This window comes from Pteronotus mesoamericanus, unplaced genomic scaffold, assembly GCF_021234165.1.
Source record: "Pteronotus mesoamericanus isolate MK-2021 breed Mesoamerican mustached bat unplaced genomic scaffold, CSHL_Meso_final contig_220, whole genome shotgun sequence".
Classification (NCBI taxonomy): domain Eukaryota; kingdom Metazoa; phylum Chordata; class Mammalia; order Chiroptera; family Mormoopidae; genus Pteronotus; species Pteronotus mesoamericanus.
In genome coordinates, this window is record NW_026555091.1 from 8,599,885 (window position 1) to 8,618,689 (window position 18,805).

The 18,805-nt window shown below is 57.4% G+C and overlaps 1 protein-coding gene across 1 annotated transcript; it reads right to left on the minus strand.

Annotated features, from left to right (window-relative positions):
- Positions 1-537: 537 nt before the first annotated feature.
- SPMIP7 (sperm microtubule inner protein 7) lies at positions 538-18,334 on the minus strand. Its single transcript, XM_054571312.1, has 9 exons — positions 17,776-18,334; positions 14,076-14,173; positions 12,849-12,925; positions 11,213-11,351; positions 9,560-9,627; positions 8,784-8,825; positions 7,337-7,444; positions 4,729-4,836; positions 538-664 (listed from the first exon to the last, which is right to left on the minus strand). Exons 1-9 carry the CDS (start codon positions 18,332-18,334, stop codon positions 538-540), a joined length of 1,326 nt encoding a protein of 441 aa, XP_054427287.1.
- Between the last annotated feature and the right edge of the window lie 471 nt (positions 18,335-18,805).

Sequence of the window (18,805 nt, forward strand, 5' to 3'; positions counted from 1 at the left end):
CGAGAGGTCACCCCAGCCTCCCGGCCTCATGGGGCCTGGGGGTGCTCGCCCGGAGGCCCTGGAGGGGGAAGGCAGTCCTGCTCGGGGTGGATGCTGCCCCCCCCCGGCTGAGGCGGGGCCTGCAGCGAAGAGTGGCAGTTTCGCTCCCGGTCGCCGGGTGCCCCACCGACAACATACGGATTTCTGACTGGATAACCTGTGATCGCAAAGGTCGACGACCCACACTCTACCCTCGAAGTGCCCACATGGACTTGGTCCAGACAAGAGACCCCTCGGGGCCTGGCATCCCAGCTCTGAGCAGGGGTCTTCCCAGGCGAGACCCTTGCTGCTGGCGGCGTCCCGAAACCGGGGCTGCCGTCACAGAACTCGTCCGAGACACTCCCCCCGCCCCGCCCCCCGCAGCCAGAAAAGCGCACCCGCCGCACTCCGCTTGCACACACATGCGGAGCACATGCCCAGCCTTTATTTCCCGCCGCCCGCGGAGCGCCGCCCGCGTGGCCGGCGTGAGGTCCGGGGCCTCATGGGGTCGGCGACCCCTCAGTAGCCGGCCGTCGCTTCTTTTTCCTTCCTGTTGAAGGGGTTGTAAGGCCGTACAGTCGTGACCATCCGGGACAGCGGCGCCTGGCGGCGGGAGCGGCCGCCCGTCAGTTCTTTCTGGAAGATGCTGAAACACAGTGGGGGGGAAAAAGAAAAGTGGGCGCCTCAAACCAACATGAACACATGCAACCCCCTCTGTTCTGCGACGAGTCATGCCCGAGGGCCAGAGAGGGAGGGCGTAAGCGGGGAGAAATCGGCATCAGCAGTCGTGTGTGTCTGGTTCCATGCCCTTCGCTCCCTGCGTTCGGCTTCACGTGCTGTCCTGGAGGCACCCTGTTGCCCTCGGCGTAGTGGACTGAGCACCCACTCTGTGTCTAGAACCGCAGCGGGTTCAAGAACACAGGAAGTGAGGCCCCGGCCGGTGGCTCAGGGGGCTAGAGAGTCACCCCGAAGCGGCGCGGCTGCGGGTTCGGTCCAGTCGGGGCACCTGCAGGGCTCAACCAACGTGCGCCCCAGTGAGAGGAGCAGAGACTCGACCGCGTCCTCTCTTCCTTCCTCTCTCTCTAAAATGAATACATTTTTTAAAAGTTTGGAAAAGACTACAGCAGAGGCAGCTGAAGAGCCCAAGGGCGCCCACAGCACATCTCTGTGGGCGGGGACGCAGGCAGGGCCGCCTCTCTCCCTGGCCGGGCCGACACGCCGACACGCCGCCCCGCCGGCTCTGTCTCAGCGGGGCCTGTGTCACCGCAACTCTCTCCAGCGGCGGCGGCGCCGCCTGCAGCCACGCTGCCGGGAACCTGCTGCTCCCTGAGTCACGTGCGCAATGCCGTGTGCCCTTGTGTGGCAGCGCTGACGGAGCGCACAGCGACGGAACCTGGAGAGGTTTGGTTTTATGCCGCGATTATCACGAGGCAACAGGTTTCTTACTTTGTTGTGGGCCCCGGCCGCGGAAGGGAGAGCTCGGGCGCCGCCAAGGGTACGGCCTGGGGCGAGGGACCCCGGGCCGCAGCGGGAACGGGGTCGAGGGCCTGGTAGGCGCCCCCTTACTCTCGTGGCATGGGACTCCCAACGCCCCTTCTGGCCCACCGCCCGCACCGTCTCCTCAATGACAGTATCTCCCGGTGACCGCTCTCCTTGCTGCTCTGCATCGCGGCATCACAGCTGAGGGGCCGCTGTGCGCCTCACTCACAGCGGGGGTGGGGACCACGTGGCCCCCGACTGCTGGGCAGTGACGTTCCCGGCCTGCGCAGCTCACGGCCCAGCCCTGGGGGGCCACCGCCCACAGGCATCCATGGCAAGCGCGAGGCCCGCCCTCGGCCGGAGGGACTTCGCTGGGCTCTGTCCCCGCTCGCTGCTCCGCTCCCGCCTGGCCGGGGGAGTGTGTCCTGTGAGCGGTGGTGTGGGAGCTCAGGCCGGGGCAGGGGGGGGGCCGGACTGGGAGGCCGTGAGGCCGTGGGAAGGGGAGAGGGGTGTTGGCTTCTACGGAAGAGCCCAGAGCGGGCCCAGGTCGCGGACTGCGCAGGGTGGGCCAGAGGCTGGAGGCGGGGCGGGCAGGCAGGCAGGCAAGGGAAAAAAACACAATAAAAATAAAAACTACAGAGCTTACAGGCGGAAGGCAGGAGGGAGAGGAGGACAGCAGCCGAGGGGGCGCGCACGGCTGGGCCGCGGGGATGCCGCCGGTTCCTGCCCTCGAGGGCCAGCAGGGCGGCGGCAGGTTGGAGGGCCAAGAGCTGGGGTCGGGGGAAGGATGGAGGGTTCAGGAGGGCAGGGCGAGAGCGCGCCTTCCTGGGGTGGAAGGAAACAGAAGCAGTGACAGCAGAGATTCGGTGTCGGGCAGGGAAAGGGGAGCCCCCCAGCCGAGAGGCCGGCGGCCACGGGCCCCAGGCTCGGAGAAGCAGACCTGCTGCAGGGAAGGCGCCGTCCCTCAGCAGAGGGTGCAGCCTTCGGTGGGGGGCCCCTGTGTTCGGGGCGCCCAGCGCAGGCCCGCGCAGCCCGCGGCTCAGGGCCCGGGGAAGCGGAGCAGCCCGGTGGCCACGGCCGGGAGGGAGTCTGCTCGCTGGGCCCCCGTGACACGCGTCGGCCAGGGGCCCGGCTCCGCTCCCCCGGGCCTCCGAGCAGAAGCGCCTGCCGCAGGGCATCACAGAGGCTCGGGGCCACACTCCGCCGCAGGGGCTGCCCCTGGCCGAGCTCTCTGTGGCCACAGGCACGGGGCGGGGGGCGGGGGGCGCAGACCGCGGGGCCATTCTCCCGGGGGCGGGCGCGCTCGCACACCCCTACGCCCCGGGCGCCCTCCCCGCAGAGCCTCAGGGCCCGTCAGGGGCCGCGAGCGGCGGCGGTCTGGGCCCCTGGCCAGCCCGCGTCTGCCCCTCGGGCCACAGCAGGGAAAGCAGTCGTGACGGCAGGGGCTGCCGCCGTCACCGTGGGGGGCAGGTTCCCGCTCGGAAACAAGGTTCCCCTGACCCGTGTGGGCGACACCGCAGCATCGCAGCGCGTGGCCGGGGACGAGCCAGGCCAGCAGGACTTCTTGCGCCGTGACGCTCAGCGGCAGGTGTTGGGGTGGGTTTAACTTTGATGTGGCTTTGCTAGGCCCCTCCCATAACATAAGGAACACAGAACGTCTGAAATCCGGTCAGTCTGCCTTTGGAAGTGGCTTTGTGACTTCTGAAAATGTCACTTGGGAGAAGACTGACCGAACGTAAAATACCAGCCTAGAAAGCGAGCGACCCGTGAGAACGTCTCTCGCCGGGTGGCCCAGAGAGTCAGGACCGGCAGCAAACCCCGACTCAAGAGGGGTGGCAAGGCCGCCCCCTCCCTCCGGGCACCACCCTCAGACGCAGGCCACACATGTCCCCACACCCAGGGCACCAGGGGCTGCGGGGCCCAGGGCCGCCCTCCTGAGACGCCCGGTTCTGCCTCGAGGGACCGCCCGCCACAGGCGCCCGCGAGTGACTGGAACCCTGCGGAAGGCGGCCTGGCCTCAGGCTCCTGGGGGCCCCTGCGAGGGCCGCTTCCTGTGCGGCGTCTCCTTTGCACACCCCCCAGATCCCCAGGAGCTGGTGTGCCCCTCAGCTTCCGTATCTGGAAATGGGGAACGAGACGGCCTCTCCCAGGGTGGCCGGGCTGGCGGCATGAGCGGGCGCCTACAAGCCCGTGGGGAGCCTGGTTACCCGGGGGCACCGGGCAGACAGCGGACGGCCTGGGGGAGAGCACGTGAGCCCACCAGCGAGCGGATGAGCGAGTGGGCAGCGCCCGGGGCCCGGCACCCGTCCCGGCCGCTACCCTGCCAAACATCCCAGAAGTCCTAGGAGTGGCACTTGGGCTCCGCCCGGAGGTCACCTCCTCAGGGAGCCTGCCCACACTGCCCAGCAAAACCACCCGGCCCATCGCTCTGTGACGTCGCCCCGCGTCCCCTTTTCCCAGCGCACCTCACTCGGGGACGCGGGCGCCTCCTTCCTCCTGCCTTTCCGCCAGGACTCATGCTCCTGAGGGGCCCGGCACTTCCTGCTCGGTGCCGCCTGGACGCCCAGCGAGCGTCGGGTGGGTGCAGGACTTGCCCCCGAACAGAGGAAAGGCGCCCCCCATGCTGAGGACCGCCCCTCCCGCCAGGAGGGTTGGCTGGTCCGCACGGGCAGCACCTGCGCCCGGCTGCACCTGCCTCAGCCAGAGCGCGTCACCCCGCTCACAGGGCCGGGACGACCTGCAGGGCCTCCGGACGGGCGCCGCGGCGGGCAGCGCGGGCCGCTCCGCACCAGCGCTCAGACCACGGAGCGGCCGCCCCTTCCGCCTCCTTTCCGCCTCGTCTCCTGCTTTCACTTTGAGGAATGGAGTTTAAAAACGCATAGCTTTCAACAGCATGCTGCCTTTGATGGCCACTCAGGTGGTTCTTCACAAGAAGGACATACGCGTCCCGTGGAGTGTGGTGCCCATTCGGACAGCAAGGCAGTGGGGCCAGCGGTGTGACGCGGGGGCACGGGGCAGCCCCCCGCCCCCCGCCGGGCTCCCAGCCTCGATCCAGGGCGCTGTCAGCCACGGCGGCGGGAGACAAACTCTCCCGTCCCTTTGGACTTGACACCCCATTTTTTCAACCATGTAAATTGCCTGTTAGTATTTAATTGTTCTTTAATGGAATCACCGTAATGAGAGTGCCTCCCGGTGCATCTGAGCAGATCGAGGAGGAGGACTCGTACTCACCGGTGCACGGCCGAGTCTGGCGAGGGGGCCGCCGCCGGAACGCTCGGGTTGGCCGGGTGTGTGGCGGTGACATGGACCTTGCCGGTGTACCCTGGGGTATTTGCGGAGCTGAAGGGAAGAGTCAGAATGGGAGGGGGAGGCAGGAAATGAAGCTCGTGACCTGGGAAAGGGTCATGGTCGCCCGCCCCCAAACCCGGAAGCAGGAAGGCAGATGCAGGGGCGATTTGTCCTTCGCAGGCTCTGGCAGCGGCTGCCGGCGGGAAGGCTGGGAGCAGGGGGCGCGTGCGTGTGGGTGGCAGCTCCCCGCCGTCTGAAGGAGGCTGCCGCAGGGCCCTGCTCTCGGGCTGTCTGAGTTTGCACGTGTTTTACCCGCACGGCCCTGCTGGGTCCCGTTCCCTGAGGAAGGCACGGAGCAAGGCCCCGTCCCGCCTGAGCTCGGCCGCCGACGCCAGCGTGGGTGGGCACATGCCACCTTTCTGCGTAACATTTCTTTCTTGTGGCCATTAGTGCAATGTAGGATGGATTTCACGTGATTCCCTGAAGCTGCACAAATTTAAACAAGTACAATCCCACTTCTCTACTTCCACATCCGTTTCCCGCCAGCGGGGGGGAGGGAGACCAGGAAAACACATATGTACACGCATGTTCCCATGTGTGTAGGAGGTCCCTCGGTCTAAAGCCAAACACACATTCAGGAGAAACAGTCTAATGGGTACTTCAGAAGAGCGTGTCTCCCACGTTGTTGGCTAATTTTAGTGGAAATGCGAGAGTTTAGAGAAATCAGATTTGCAAAGAGGAGCCCGGGTCGGCGGTAAAGCAGGTCCAGCACAGGTTGCTGTCTGAGGTCGAGGCGGTGGTTTCCAACCGCGCTGCACGCTGGGCGCCTGTCGGGGGGACTTTTCCTGGGCACTGGTGCTGGGCTCCCAGCCCCAGCCGCTCTGGCCCCACCTGTGGTCTGGGCGGCCTGGGCGGGGCTTCCGCTCGCTCCCCGGGCAGCCCCGCGGCACGGAGCGCTGGGAGCTGCCACTCAGCGTGGGCCGCGGGGCTGTGGGAGGCGCCGGGCGAGCAGGCCAGCACCGCCCCACCCGGGAAGCGTCCTCCAGGGTTTCTTCGCGTTTTCCTGAAGTATGGCCGAATGTCGGGAAGGTGATGGACTCGGGGGAACGTGCTTCGTGCGCGCCCACTGAAGCTGCCCTGCACCTCCTGAGGGAAACCCCCTCCTCTGGGCGGCGGGTCCTTTCCCAGCCCCGAACGCCTGCCGGGCGCAGCGCCCCGCGGCCGCAGCCAGCCGGCAGCTGAGGCGCCGTGGGCAGCGAGCCGCTGCTCTGTCTCGGGGTCGGGGGCGTAGAGCACCACGTGGGCCCCCTGTCCCCAGCCTCCGCCGCGCTGGTGGGAAGTGGCGTCGCCCACTGCCTCTCCAGGGAGGGCTCCTATCATAGCCCATCGCACCTAAAAGTAGCAAAACGGGAGCCAGGCCCGGGTCAGAGGCTCGCGGCCCAGGCTGAGACAGGCCTCCGTCGCACCAGGCACTGGCCCGTGCTCGCGAGCCCAAGTCCTCGCCTGCGCCGGCTCTGAGCGCGGCCACTGAGCCCTTCTGAGGCCCGGGCACCGTGCCCGCCTCGCGTCCCTTGGAGGACGACCCCTGGCAGGCAGGCCCCAGATGGCTCCCAGGCACCATTATTCTTCAGGTGGAAGAAGCAAAGTTATTGAAGATATGAAACGTGCAGCCTTTCCAATGGCCTTGCAGATGAGTTCAATGTTCCGAGCATTCCCCCCACCCCCATTTGATAAAAGCAGAGAGAAGAGGAACCCACTTAAACATTTTTTAAAAAGCCTTCATTTCCTGTTGTTGCTCCATAGTTTCTAGTCCTTTGAACACCTTTTGTGCCCTGGTTCTGCCAACATGTCTAGATTTTCCACTACTGGGTAAATTTGAATCAATTATTGCCTAAGTTTACAACCAATTGGTCTTGTTCAACAAAGCATAGTCAAGGAGAAATTACATAACTTCAGGGCCTAAGGAAGTTTAGCGATTCAGAAAATAGAGCACAGACAGCGTGCAGTTAAACGCTAACTGCGGCGTGGCGGGCGGGGGCGGGCAGAGAAAGCTGTGCTGTGCACAGGGCGGGGGCGGGGCCGGGCTGCGCTGACCCGTAGGCCGCCCCGCACGCACCCGCCCCGCGGTCCTGCAGACGTGGCTGGCCCTCGCGAGGCGAGCGAGCACGCTGCCCCGGCAGACGTCGTGGCCTCCGGTGTGTCCGGGCAGTAGAGTCTCACCGCTACCACCGCCCCCGTCCAGGGCCGCGTTTCCCCTCTGTTTGGAGACTTGGCCCAGGATGTCAACGTCCCCCAGAGTGCCCTGTGAGTCACGCGCAAGTCACTCCTGAGCCTCGGTCTTCCCATCGGTAAAAGCAAATAAGTACGTGTGTCAGGTGCCTGGCCCCGTCAGGGCCCAGAACTGCCATCTCCTTTGTGACGAGCTGCAGTTCACCGAGGAAGCGGCTGCCTGCCCTCTTATGCCACGTGCAACAGCGGGCCGCGCGTGCGATTCCCATCACGTGTCTCATCCACACTGATCCGGCGAGGGGGCGGCTGTGAGGGGACTCACCGGCTCGTGTTGGAGCGACGGCTGCTGGAACGCCGCGGCTCGCCCAGGCACGCGGCGTCCGCCCAGGGGTTGTCAACGGCGTCGGCGTCCGCGGACTGCACGCAGCCCCTGTCAGGGCGAGGAGACGAAACGGCGCGGGTTCTTTACAGGGAACACGGACACACAGACAGACTGTGCTCCGGCTTCCAGAGAGGTCTCATCTGCCAGAATACCTCAAAATTTGAAAATGCAAAAAAATAACACGTGATGACGGCACCATTTGCCAGGGGAAAAAGTAAAGCAAGGAGGTTTTCCGCTTGTGGAAAGGGGGCTGCCGGGGCCTCACAAAGGGGAGTGTGACCCAGAGCGGGGGCGGTGGCCGGTGTGTGCCTGTGAGCGCACAGCTGCCGCTGCAGCGCCGGCGCGGCCTGCACCGGCCACGGGCAGGTGGCCGCGGGGCAGGGCAAGGCCGGGCCGGCACCGGCTGGAGCTCACGGGTCTCCTGTGAGGATGGAGACGGGCGGCACCTGGGGCCCTGGGCTGCAGGGATGGGGGGCTGCGCCCGATCTGACGGAGACCCTTCGCCAGGGGCCGCAGGGGCCGCGGATGGACAGGCTAGTCAGCTGCACGGCGGTGCCAAGGAGGCCGCGGGATGCGGGGAGGGCGAAGGCTAACGCCCTCTCCTCCGTTCTCTGCCCTCCCTGTGCTCCAAGGTGCCACGCGATCTTCGCGCGCCTGTGCCTGCTGCCGGCTTCCATCCCGCCCCGAGTTCCCGTCACAGGCGCGGGCAGCAGGGGCGGCAGCGCGTCCATCGGGAGGGTGGGGCCCCCTTAACAGGCCTGGAGTGTTTAGGCGCGCACCCCAGGAGCTCCCTCAGCCCTCCCACCACAAGCAACCCGGAGAGAGATCCGGGACCCAGAGCGGCACCTCCCCGGGCCACGCCGCACCCGGACTCCGGAACTACGAGGGGTAGCGGCCGGTGTTCGTGAGCCGCCCAGTTGGGGGTGTCCCGCTACAGCCGCCCAAGCCGACTGCAGCCTGAGGCGCTGCGCGCGTCTGCGGCCCAAGAGGCCGGAGTGGTGGGCGCGCACCCCCGCGCCCTCGCCGCAGACCCGGGGCGGGGGTCAGGCGCTTACGGGCCACATTTCCAGCGGCAGCGTTGGTGACGCGCCGTGCCGTCCACGGCGGGTGGAGGCATCTTTCGGGCTGACCACGCCCCGTATTAGGAGCATCATCCAGGGTATTTCATTTCCAAAATAACCAATTTGGGGAAACATAAAAATTCCACTCCTCCTTTCTTTATGAAAGTCTATAACAAATCCTTGCTGAAAGTCCTGACATTAAACGTGCACTGAGACAGGAAAATGTTAGAAATCTGTTAGAAAGCGCGAGTTGTCATAAAGAGCGAGGCACAAACAATTTAGATGTAAATTTAGTCATTTTTAAAGTATTAAGAAATGTTACTTACGTGTAGAGAGGAATGTATTTGCTTCTAGAACTTGGACTCACACTTGGAAAAAGAGAAAATATGGGCAGTGGAGATACCGACATTGACTTAATAAACATCAAATTATTACAGTATTTCTGTCACTCAAATAAAAACAAAGCCTTCAGAGCCCTCTCATAGGAACTGGCCTCCAACATTTCTAAGTTTAAACAGAAACAACTTAAAGACATAATTTTCATGGGCCATCAAACAGAGCAAGCTGACGCCAAGCCCTCAGGGACGCACGCCTTTGTGGACACCCATGGCTTACGTCTGATGCAAAGCTCTCCCCGCGGCTGTTTTTATTTATTTATTTTTGTTTGTTTGCTGCACATTTCCTTAGTGATCAGACATGAATTACCGGTTGTAGTGAGAACAAAAATAAAGAGGCTTTCAAAGGCAGAAATGCCATTTTTGAGACTAAATGAAAAGAATTACATGTGCAGGATTTCTAACAGTCATAATTTTTAGCATCCATAGAAGCCTAAAGAACCCTATGACACAAAGCTTGGAAAAGTGATGTAGAATCCCTTGGAGTTCACACACTTGGGCACATCGGAGCGCCTCACGCCTTTCTAAAGCAGCCCCGCCTTTCAGGCTGCTGGGGGCGCCGAGCAGCCCGGAGTCTGAAGGGGGCTGAGCGACCACGCGCAGGGGCGGTGGCCTCTGGGGACCCTCCAGCCAGGAGCTAGAGCTCCTTGATGACAGAGACAAGGGTGAGAAATCTAGTGATCAGAGCATTAGGAGACAAAACTTACAAATTCACTGGTTTGACCGGCGCCGAGAAAGATCTTGTCTGGAATCTGTCCCAGAGTCCACCGACCATCTAAAACCACCAGGACAAATGACAGAGATTTACTGGACTAGTCACTGGACGCCTAGTTCCTAAGCTCCAGCTGCTGTCCCCTCCAGCCTGTGAGGGCCGGTGCCCTGACCGTCCTCTGCGCTGTGCTGCACTGCCCGCGGATAGTGCTCCCCGAGCATCCGCGGCAGCCGCTCTCGGGCCCTAATTTCCGTTTGTTTTCTCGACGCGGGGATCGGCCTTGTCCCCCCCCTTCAGGGTGAAGCCGGTGCGGAGGCCCGGCTTCGGTTTTCAGCCCAGAGACCTGCGCACTCGGGCGCGCCTTAGACCCCACCTCCCCGCCCCGCGGCCCCAGACAGTCCGCCCGGCCGCCCAGCGCAGCCCAGGCCTGAGCGCGGAACCTCGTGGCGCAGGGCAGGCCTTCGGACACCCGTGTAACTTAGCAGCAGACACTGGGTGATAAAATGACCCAGCTCTGCAAGATGGGCTACTTTCGGGGAGGGGAGAGAGCCTTCAAAAGGGACAAGCCGGGCGCCTTCGCCTTCGTCTTTCAATCGATTTTCGTTTCTATGTGAAAATCCCCGGTGAGGCAATATTAATGCTGGTTCGCCTCACTCAATATCATTTTTCTCTGTAAAAACTGAAAAAAAAAAGGTCAAGATAAGGTGGGCTTCTTACCCTGCAGCTCCTGAGCCGCCGGGGGTCCGGGCCGAGGGCTGCTTTTCACTGCGCTGGCGCCCCCGCCCCCCGCCACCGCCCCCGTCCGGCGCCGGGGCGGGTTTGTGTGCGGCAAAAGCTGCCGTATGCGCCGCCCTCGCAGGGGCTGTCAGGCTCCTGAAGGTGACAGGCAGCAGGAAAGGACGCGGGCGGCCGCAGAGGTGCCAGCGCAGAGCAGGGCGTGGGGGCCGAGGCGAGGCCGACGGGAGCCCTGAAGGCTCGGAGCTCGGCCTGGCCGGGCCGGGGCAGGGGGCAGGCACCAGCGGGCGCGGGTCTGCTGGGTGGGGGGTCGGGGGGCAGGAGGAGAGGCGAGGCCGCGGCGGGGCCGGGCGCCCACTTCACGCAGAGGGCGGGCCTGACTCAGCGGGGCCCCAGGAAGGGACCCCACGGCAGGAGGCGGCGGCCCCTGGCTGCACTGAGGACAGAGCCGTCCGGTGGCGGATCCGTGCCGCTCCGGAAGGAAACGCGCAGCCCCACCGCGGCCCCGTCCGCTAGATCCCAACAGCCCTGGCCTTCGTGGGCGGGCCTCCCCATTCCGTCTGGAGACGCAGGGGTTTGTTCTGGGTTCAGTTTCAGAAACTGTCCTCAGCATGGGTTCTCCAGTGGCACAGTAATTGCTTCTCTGTGTCCTCACTGTTGACTCCTTCTTTTTCAATTTTTAAAAGGAACACAGTCAACGCAAATGACTTTTGAGGAAGAGGCAGTGATAAGTAAAATTTCTAAAATATTAGCACCGACAATACTGAAGTGTATGAGGCTGCCGATGACCCTAGGGTGCGGCACTGCCAATTCCGCACAGGCTTATGTTTGCTTGTCCGTGATGTGCAACAGTGAAACAGCTCTCGCTGTCACTCAGAGCTCGGGGTCCGCGCTGCGGCCCGGGCCCTCTGACCTGAGTCAGTGCCGGCGCCCTCTCGCATCTTTTCAGTGTGAAGCACTGCGAGACGAGGTCGGCCGCGCTCTCCGCTGCTGTCTCCTCCGGACCGGGTCTTGGTGGCAGCATCTTGTCCCAGGGAACACCTTCATACGCTCTGTGAAACGATTAAACGATGACCCTTTACGAACAACACGCATCCAGTTGGTATAGTTCATCAGCGTATCACGCACGGTGGTAGTAGAATTCCAAGGTGTCCCCCAAGACCCCTGCCCCCACTGCACGTGCCCTCGGTCATGACCTCCCCTCGGGTGTGGGCAGGGCACGTGGACGTGAGAGACTCCCACTCTCGTCACACTTGGTATGGCAACTTCAGATGACAACAGGGACTGTGCACGTAGAACCAGGGCCCTATCGGTTCAATGTGAGGTCATCAAAAGGCAGATGGCTCTAAGTGCGCCTAATCTAAGCTGGCGAGTCCTAAAAGGAGACAAAGCAGCAGTGGACGCCCCTCAGCTGCCCTTGGGCAGATCATGCGAGCCCTACCGCTACCACAGACGAGTCCCACCAGCAACCGGCCTGACCTGGAAGGCGGCTCGGCCTGAGAAGCCCTGAGCCTCCGCCCCGTCCGGCCAGCCGGGACTTCAGCACTGCAGACGGGGAGGGTAATGAATGGGCGTGGCTTCAAGCCGCTAACCTGGCCGTCCTCCGTTGCACGGCAGTGGGGAACTGATGCGTATATTTATGCGCACCATCCAGGTTACAAAACACTCCATTACGTAGAGATGCAGGGACTCTTGCCTCGGCGCCTTGGCCAGTGACGCGGCTTTAGGACCCGTCTACGCACCGTGACACCCAGAAACAGCTCTCCAGCGCAGACGTCTCTCCCAAACTCCAGACCAGCGCACCCAGAGCCTGGCGGACTGAGCCCCGGGCTGCCCACTGAGCACCTCCGTGTTCAGCACGTCCAACCCCGACTGCGGTCTCTCCCTCCACCGCTGCGGTGCCCGCCCTCATGGCGGGAGGGGGTGGCTGCTCACCGTGCCCAGCTGCACAGCCCAGACCCGGCTTCTCTTCCTTCCGGCTCACACCCTCCAAGCTGGAAACTGTCTTGGCTCCACTTTCAAAACATATCCAGAAGCCAAGCACTGCTTACAAACTCCCTACCCTCCTACCCTAAGCCACTGTGTTCTCTGCCTAGAAGACAGCATCTGTTTTATTTTTTAGTGTCTCATCTCCTTCTGGGGGCTGAGCCGTTTGCTTATGTTTGTTGCTTGCTGTCCATCTCCTGTTAGAATTGGGGCTCTTAGAGAGGGGAGGGCTTTGCTTTATTCGCTGACAAACCTCACAGTTTAGGGCCCAGACACATCGTAAGTTCACTATGTAAACTCTCCTTCAGGCTTTCTCTGCTCCTCTTTTCTGTGACGCTGCACACGTGCCCTCTCTCAGCGCTCCCTTTCTGTCGGGTTCCGCTCTGCTATGAAACACTCCTTCCTGACCTGTTTGTTAGCAATCAACGTAAGTAACTAAAGATCTGCATCTACGTTCTTGAATTTCTCATAAAATTCAGGATAATGTAGATACAGAGGGGATATATCATTAAAGATAAAAGAGTTATATTTTTACATTAAAATTCTATTTGGGAACTTCTTACTTTTGTGTAGAGGACTTATAAAATGAGTCCTTCGCGCTGTATTTCTGGTTTGGTCGTGGAAGTGGGTCGCCGTCAGCCTAGAAGGCACAAGTAATAAAAAGGGTCAGACAGCTGTGGGGACCGACACCGCTCCCTGTTCACCAGGCTGTCTTTTCTCTCGTCATTTTTCTCCTTTTATAGCGCCTTTTGATTCAACGAGCGCATGCTGCCTTACTTTTCGCTACTGTCTTGGAAACTCGCATTTTGTGTATTTTAATGATTGAGTTAAAACTTACAAAATGTACGTTGAAGTCCACGGAAAGTCAGATTTTTATGAGAAAGCTTTTGAATGTTAAATGTTGGCAGATAGTGTTTAGTTCCATGAAATTACAGTATTTTTAAAAAAATCTCTGTCTTGTTTAACAAAGACATTAGCTTTGAAATATTACCCTCTTCCTATCTTTCAGCTTACTCTTATAGGATTATTTAATTATCATTAGAAGCGTTTTTATCACCGTCTTTAATGGTTGCTGTTTGTTTAGCTTTCCCACCACATGTTGCCAATCCTTTGTCCACTTTTGTCCCTTGTTATCGTCCTTGTTTTTCCCCCCTTGGTTCTCGGTTCTATTCGGTTTTCACTAAAGTTCAATTCCAAGGATGTACATTTCCTCTAGTTCTATTTTTTAACTCATCTTTACATTTGAACCGTGCTCCAGGTGGGCGGCAGTTGAGTCGAGGGTTTTGGTCACGGTTCTGTAACAGCAAGCGGAGCCCTGGGCCTGGGCCGTGCTGGTTGGATGGTGTGCGGGCATTCGGGGCCCTCCCCCCGCCCCGGTTACAGTTTCCCCTATAGTCTCCGTATCACTGGTTTAGGGGCAGATATATTTTTGCTCATCTGTGTTAAGACTTATTATGCTTCTCCAGTCTGAGAATTCAGTCCTCCGGGCCAGTGGCCATCGTCAGCCACGTGTGGCTGTCACCGCGGTGGCAGGGGGCACACGCGCCAGTAGCAGGGCCTGAACCGGTCACCACCAGCCTCCCCTACTCAGCCCTCCCCCCAAGAGCAGCGGAAGGGATGGCACAAGGGGGTGCAACATACACAGTGACCGCGAAGGTCTGCATGTGCCTGGCACATGGGGCGTGTTCTATAAACCCGAGCCCTTTGACGATGCTCAAGATATCAAAAGCACAGACAATACAATAAATTAATCACACATACTGTATACACCACCCGGGGAGAAATGTTACCGTGCACACGGCGTCCTCATCAAACGTGTACGTGTGGTTTACTGAGCGTCCTTCGTGTCGGGGCCGGGAGGGGGCGACCTTCAGGGGGCTCGTCCAGCCTGGAAACAAGCACGCGCCTGCCTTCACCAAACGGCAGGACATGTTTCTTCTTCTACCGGAAATACTTCCGATTAGAAGGCTACCCTGTGTGCTGTTAACTGATTTTTTTCCAACAGGTTATCGAACAATTTTTCTCATCAGTGAGAACAGAGTAGCTCTGAAATTTCTATGTTAGGATTATTACAATAGTATAGAAGTACTTGCTATTGTACTTATTACTCATTGGGAATTTAGAAATTATCTTGAGATAAATTAAAATGAAGACACAAAACCGAACAGAAGTCATGGGGTTCAGCAAAGGCATTGCTAAAGTAGAGAGAAATTTAGAGGTGTAAATCCTTACATTGAAGAAAGAGCTCAAATCAACAACCTAAATTTACACCTGATGGAGCTACAAAAAGAACAAACCACACCCAAAGCTAGCAGAAGGAAGGAAATAAAAAAGATTAGAGCAGAGATACAAAAGAGAGAATAGAAAAATAGGGAGAATCAACGACAGCAAGAGTTGGTTCTTTGAAAAGATCAGCAGAATTGACAACTAGCTAGACTGACTCAGAGAAAAAGAAGACTCAAATAGGTAAAATCACAAATGAGAGAGAAAATAAAGCATTGCACTGATTTTACAAAATTAATTATAAGAGGCCGCTATGAGTAATTGTACACCACCGAATTATATAACCCCGATGAAGTGGACAAATTACTGGAATCACACAACCGCCCAGACTGAATCATGAAGAAACAAACTATGAACAGACCTGTAACTACAAAGGAAATCGAATCGGTGATCAGAAACCTACCTGACAGAGAAGCTCAGGACCGGGTGGCTTCACTAATGAATTCCACAAAACATCTAAGAGAACAAACGCCATGAACGCTCCTCCTTCTCTTTTTAAGAAATTAATGTAAGAATTTAAGGAAGGGGAACACCGCCAGGCTCACTCACTGGGAAGCCGGCGTGACTGCCATACAGAAGCCGGACTTGATCCCTCGCAGACGCCGGCACACGGCTCCCCTACAACGTGCTCGCAGGCAGTACGGGCACCGCGCCGGACCGAGCGCCACGACCACGCGGGTGTTTCCCTCGGGTGGCAGAGCTGGGGTGTGCGCCGAGCTCTGAGGGAGCCAGCCAGCCTACAGCACCCTGTGACAGCGGCTCAGGCTATGGCAGGCATCTTAAAATGGCGGGAAGACATGCAAATTGCTGTAAACAGGGGTATCAGGAGGCCGCAGGCAGGGAAATCAGGGAGGTGGCAACAGGCACCCTCTTTTTCGCAGCACAGGACAACTGTGTCATCTGCTGCAAGGAGAGGCAAAAAGACCAACCCGTGTAGGATTTGCATACGATCAGAGTAAGAGTGGAATACTTGATGGTGCAGGAGGAAGACAGCCAACTCGGACCCTAGGTACTGAGGGTTGCTAAAAACTGAGAGCACTTACTTACAATGAATGATTCCTTCCAGGATCTACGAAGTCCTTGAAAGCCTAGGACAGACGATATTGCAACCAACCCCCAAACTCCTGGTGTTATTCTTGGAAAATATTAACAGCTACCAATAACAAGTACTATTAATTGCATGCTTTAACATGTTCCAGAAATTTTGCTATTTTACATTTTAATTCATTACTTCTTACAACTCACAAGAAAAGAACTATTACTGCCAGTTTAAGTAAAAAGGGAATAACAACTGTAGACTTTGCTTAACTTTATAATATCTAACATTTATTGGTGTATTCCTTCATGGTAGATACCTTTACATGAATGGCCCTCACTATAACCTCATGAAGCATTACTAGCATGTGAATTTATTTTACAAAGAAGGACACACAGGCCTAAAGAGACAAACGATAACTCCTAGGCCACAGTGACAGTAAGCTTCTCGCCTGGTTCGAGCCCAGTCAGGCCCGACGGCCTCGCTCCTGAATTCTGTGGTTCTGGCTCAGGCGGGGTGATGCGGAGGTGAGGGGAGCTCTCTACTTGGTTCTGAGCTGTTGGTGCCACCTCTGTTCCCCGTATTTTAGTCAGAAATTAGCTTTAATAAGCTATTTCTTCAACTTGTAGTTTGTTGGCCTATACTTCTTAGAAAAACTTACAAAAACAGCCCAACAGTAGGCTGGGTTTTTCTGCTTACAAGTAAAATGGCATCGTTGCCTTAAATGGGACTATATGAAAAAGGAATTCAGTCCCTCTAAGGAAGGGTCCTTGACAATGACTACTGCTGTAAAGTGAAACAATAGCAAATTTTTGAGCTCAACGCCTTTGCTGAAAGATTAAAATAGAAGTCACCAGTTCAGAATCAGTGAAATGTGCTGCATGAGCTGGACCAGAACTCATCAATGGCCCCCTCAAAGCGAATACTTAAAGCATCTTTACACCGTAGTTACTATTTATCATTGGTAGATAAAAGTGCATTCCATACTTAGTAATACTATCTTCCCCTAGATAGTATTGCCAATGGACTGTAAAATAATGATGTCTTAAACCTGTCACCGAACTTTATTTATACGCTTCATATGAAAATTCCAAGTGAAAAAACTTCCCTAAGCCCCCTGCTAGGTCCACAGCTGAAGTGCACGTTGAAGCATCATTCTCCTCCTATGCTAGGTGTCTTCAAATTGCTCTTTCCAGTTTAAAAGTGGGTGCCCAGGGGATGGGGCCGGGGAATGTGATGTTGTGGGGTTATTCATTTCCGTCACCTCTACCTCTCTCCTTACTGCTTTTCTGATCTCAGCTGCCTAGGGCTCCCTCCTTGCAGCGACCGGACCCACGGTCCCTCAATGCTCCACCACGCGCTGGTGCCCCTGTCCCACCCCGCGTGGCCTGCTTGGCCTCGGGTCCACGGCTGGGGGCTGAAGAGGCGCAGCGTGCGGCTGGCGCGGCTCCGACCCTGGGGGCAGCTCAGCGTCTCCTGGTGCAGCACTTGCCCTTCCCTTTCCATGTGCTCAGAGATGCTAATCTCTTTGCACTCCCTGTGTGCCAGACATGCTTCCATCCAGGACCGTCTCCCATGGCTTTCGTTTGGAAGCGTGTCCCAGCGCTTCTGGGCCAGGCCTGTGTGCTCTGTGGGAGCGCCTGCAGGAGAGTCACAGGGCAGGGCTGTCAGCGGGCTCCTCCGCTGCGCCTGTGGGGCCTGCTCCCCGTGGCTCCTGCCCTTACCGGGCCCCCGGATTTGCTGCCAGTTATGTTCCTACTTTCCTCCAGCCCCTGTGAACGAACACTGGCATAACCATCCCGTTCGTTTTTTGAGAGGGAGAAGGGGGGAGGCACGCTACACGCTTATGAACGCCAGATACAATTTGCCTGGTGGTAAGAGTATGTTATCTACATGTCTAGCATAGCTTATCTAACATATACTTTGTGTTGGTCGATTATACTAATAAATGCACTTTTAAAAACCAAATCTTACTTTACAGATAGGTTTATAAGAAAGCTTTCCATTTTTCCTACCCTTTCCTTACAATCTGCAATTCAAAAACAAAATTTTCTTATTCTGTTCATTACAACTTTATGTTAAGTCAAACACTAAATAATGAATCTTATATCCATGCTCCTCTCCCTTGTCTCAATGTTTAAAAGTTAGAAAGCCTATGTCGCTTTATTTACCTCCAAGCCTTGCTCTGATGGAAATGTCTGGTACTGCCCTGGAATTCCATTTCCAGTCTTGCTTCAGTTCTTCTAATAAAATTTTTTGCCTTTTTAATGTTGTTTGCAATCCCATGTCTGGCCTGGGGACTCGCTGCTGAGGTTTCACATCGCTGAAGGCCACCAGGCTTGGGATGGCTCTGCCAACACCAGGCTTTAAATCGGCATCAGCACCGGGACTCAAAAACCCCGAACAGGGGTCACATAGGGGCACGTCATCGCGCAGCGGAGAGAGCGGATAGTCCGGTCCATACGGTGGGGGGCGGGGGTAGTGTAAGTGGTAGTCCGGCGGGCCTGGCGCAGGATAAGGGTGAAATTTGAGAAAAGTGGGGTTGCCTTTCTTTTCAGTTCTGTCACAGTCATGTCTGTCCTCAACTCCCTTCACAAAAGGCATGTTCATTTTTCTGAAGAGGACAGAGTAGTGTGGGTAATCTATATTCTCAACAGCCTTTGTTCCTGAAAGAATAGATGGTGCAGAGATACTTATCTTTCCAGGTGCGTATTGTGAATGCCTAGCCATAGCCTTTCTCTCCTGTGGAATTCTGGATGACTGTAAGTTGTTTCCGATGACTCCTTTCTCTAGAACCACAAAACTTACACTTCCAATCGTTGAGAGTTGGTTAACTTATCCTAATATTGATGTGGCTTTCTAAATATCGACAGAGTAGGATTTTCTTTTCCTTTGAAAGGTAAGAATTTTTTTCTTGACCGAAAGCCGTACAGGGCAGTAACAGACCAGGACAGAAAAACAAAAACAGAACCCTTGCTGCTTAGCAACAGCTAGAACTGTAACATGTTGGATCACTCATTTCTTCCTATTAAAGGTGGCAGTGCACACTGTCATTAGGCATTGTGTCTTGTCATTCTCCCATGTATTTGCACCAACTGGATAAGATGTGTTTCTATCATAGGACTGTTCCCATTAAGTAAACCCTTCCAGCTGCAGAAGAGCAGAGAGAATGATTCTCTTTCACACGTTCTAACTACAAAT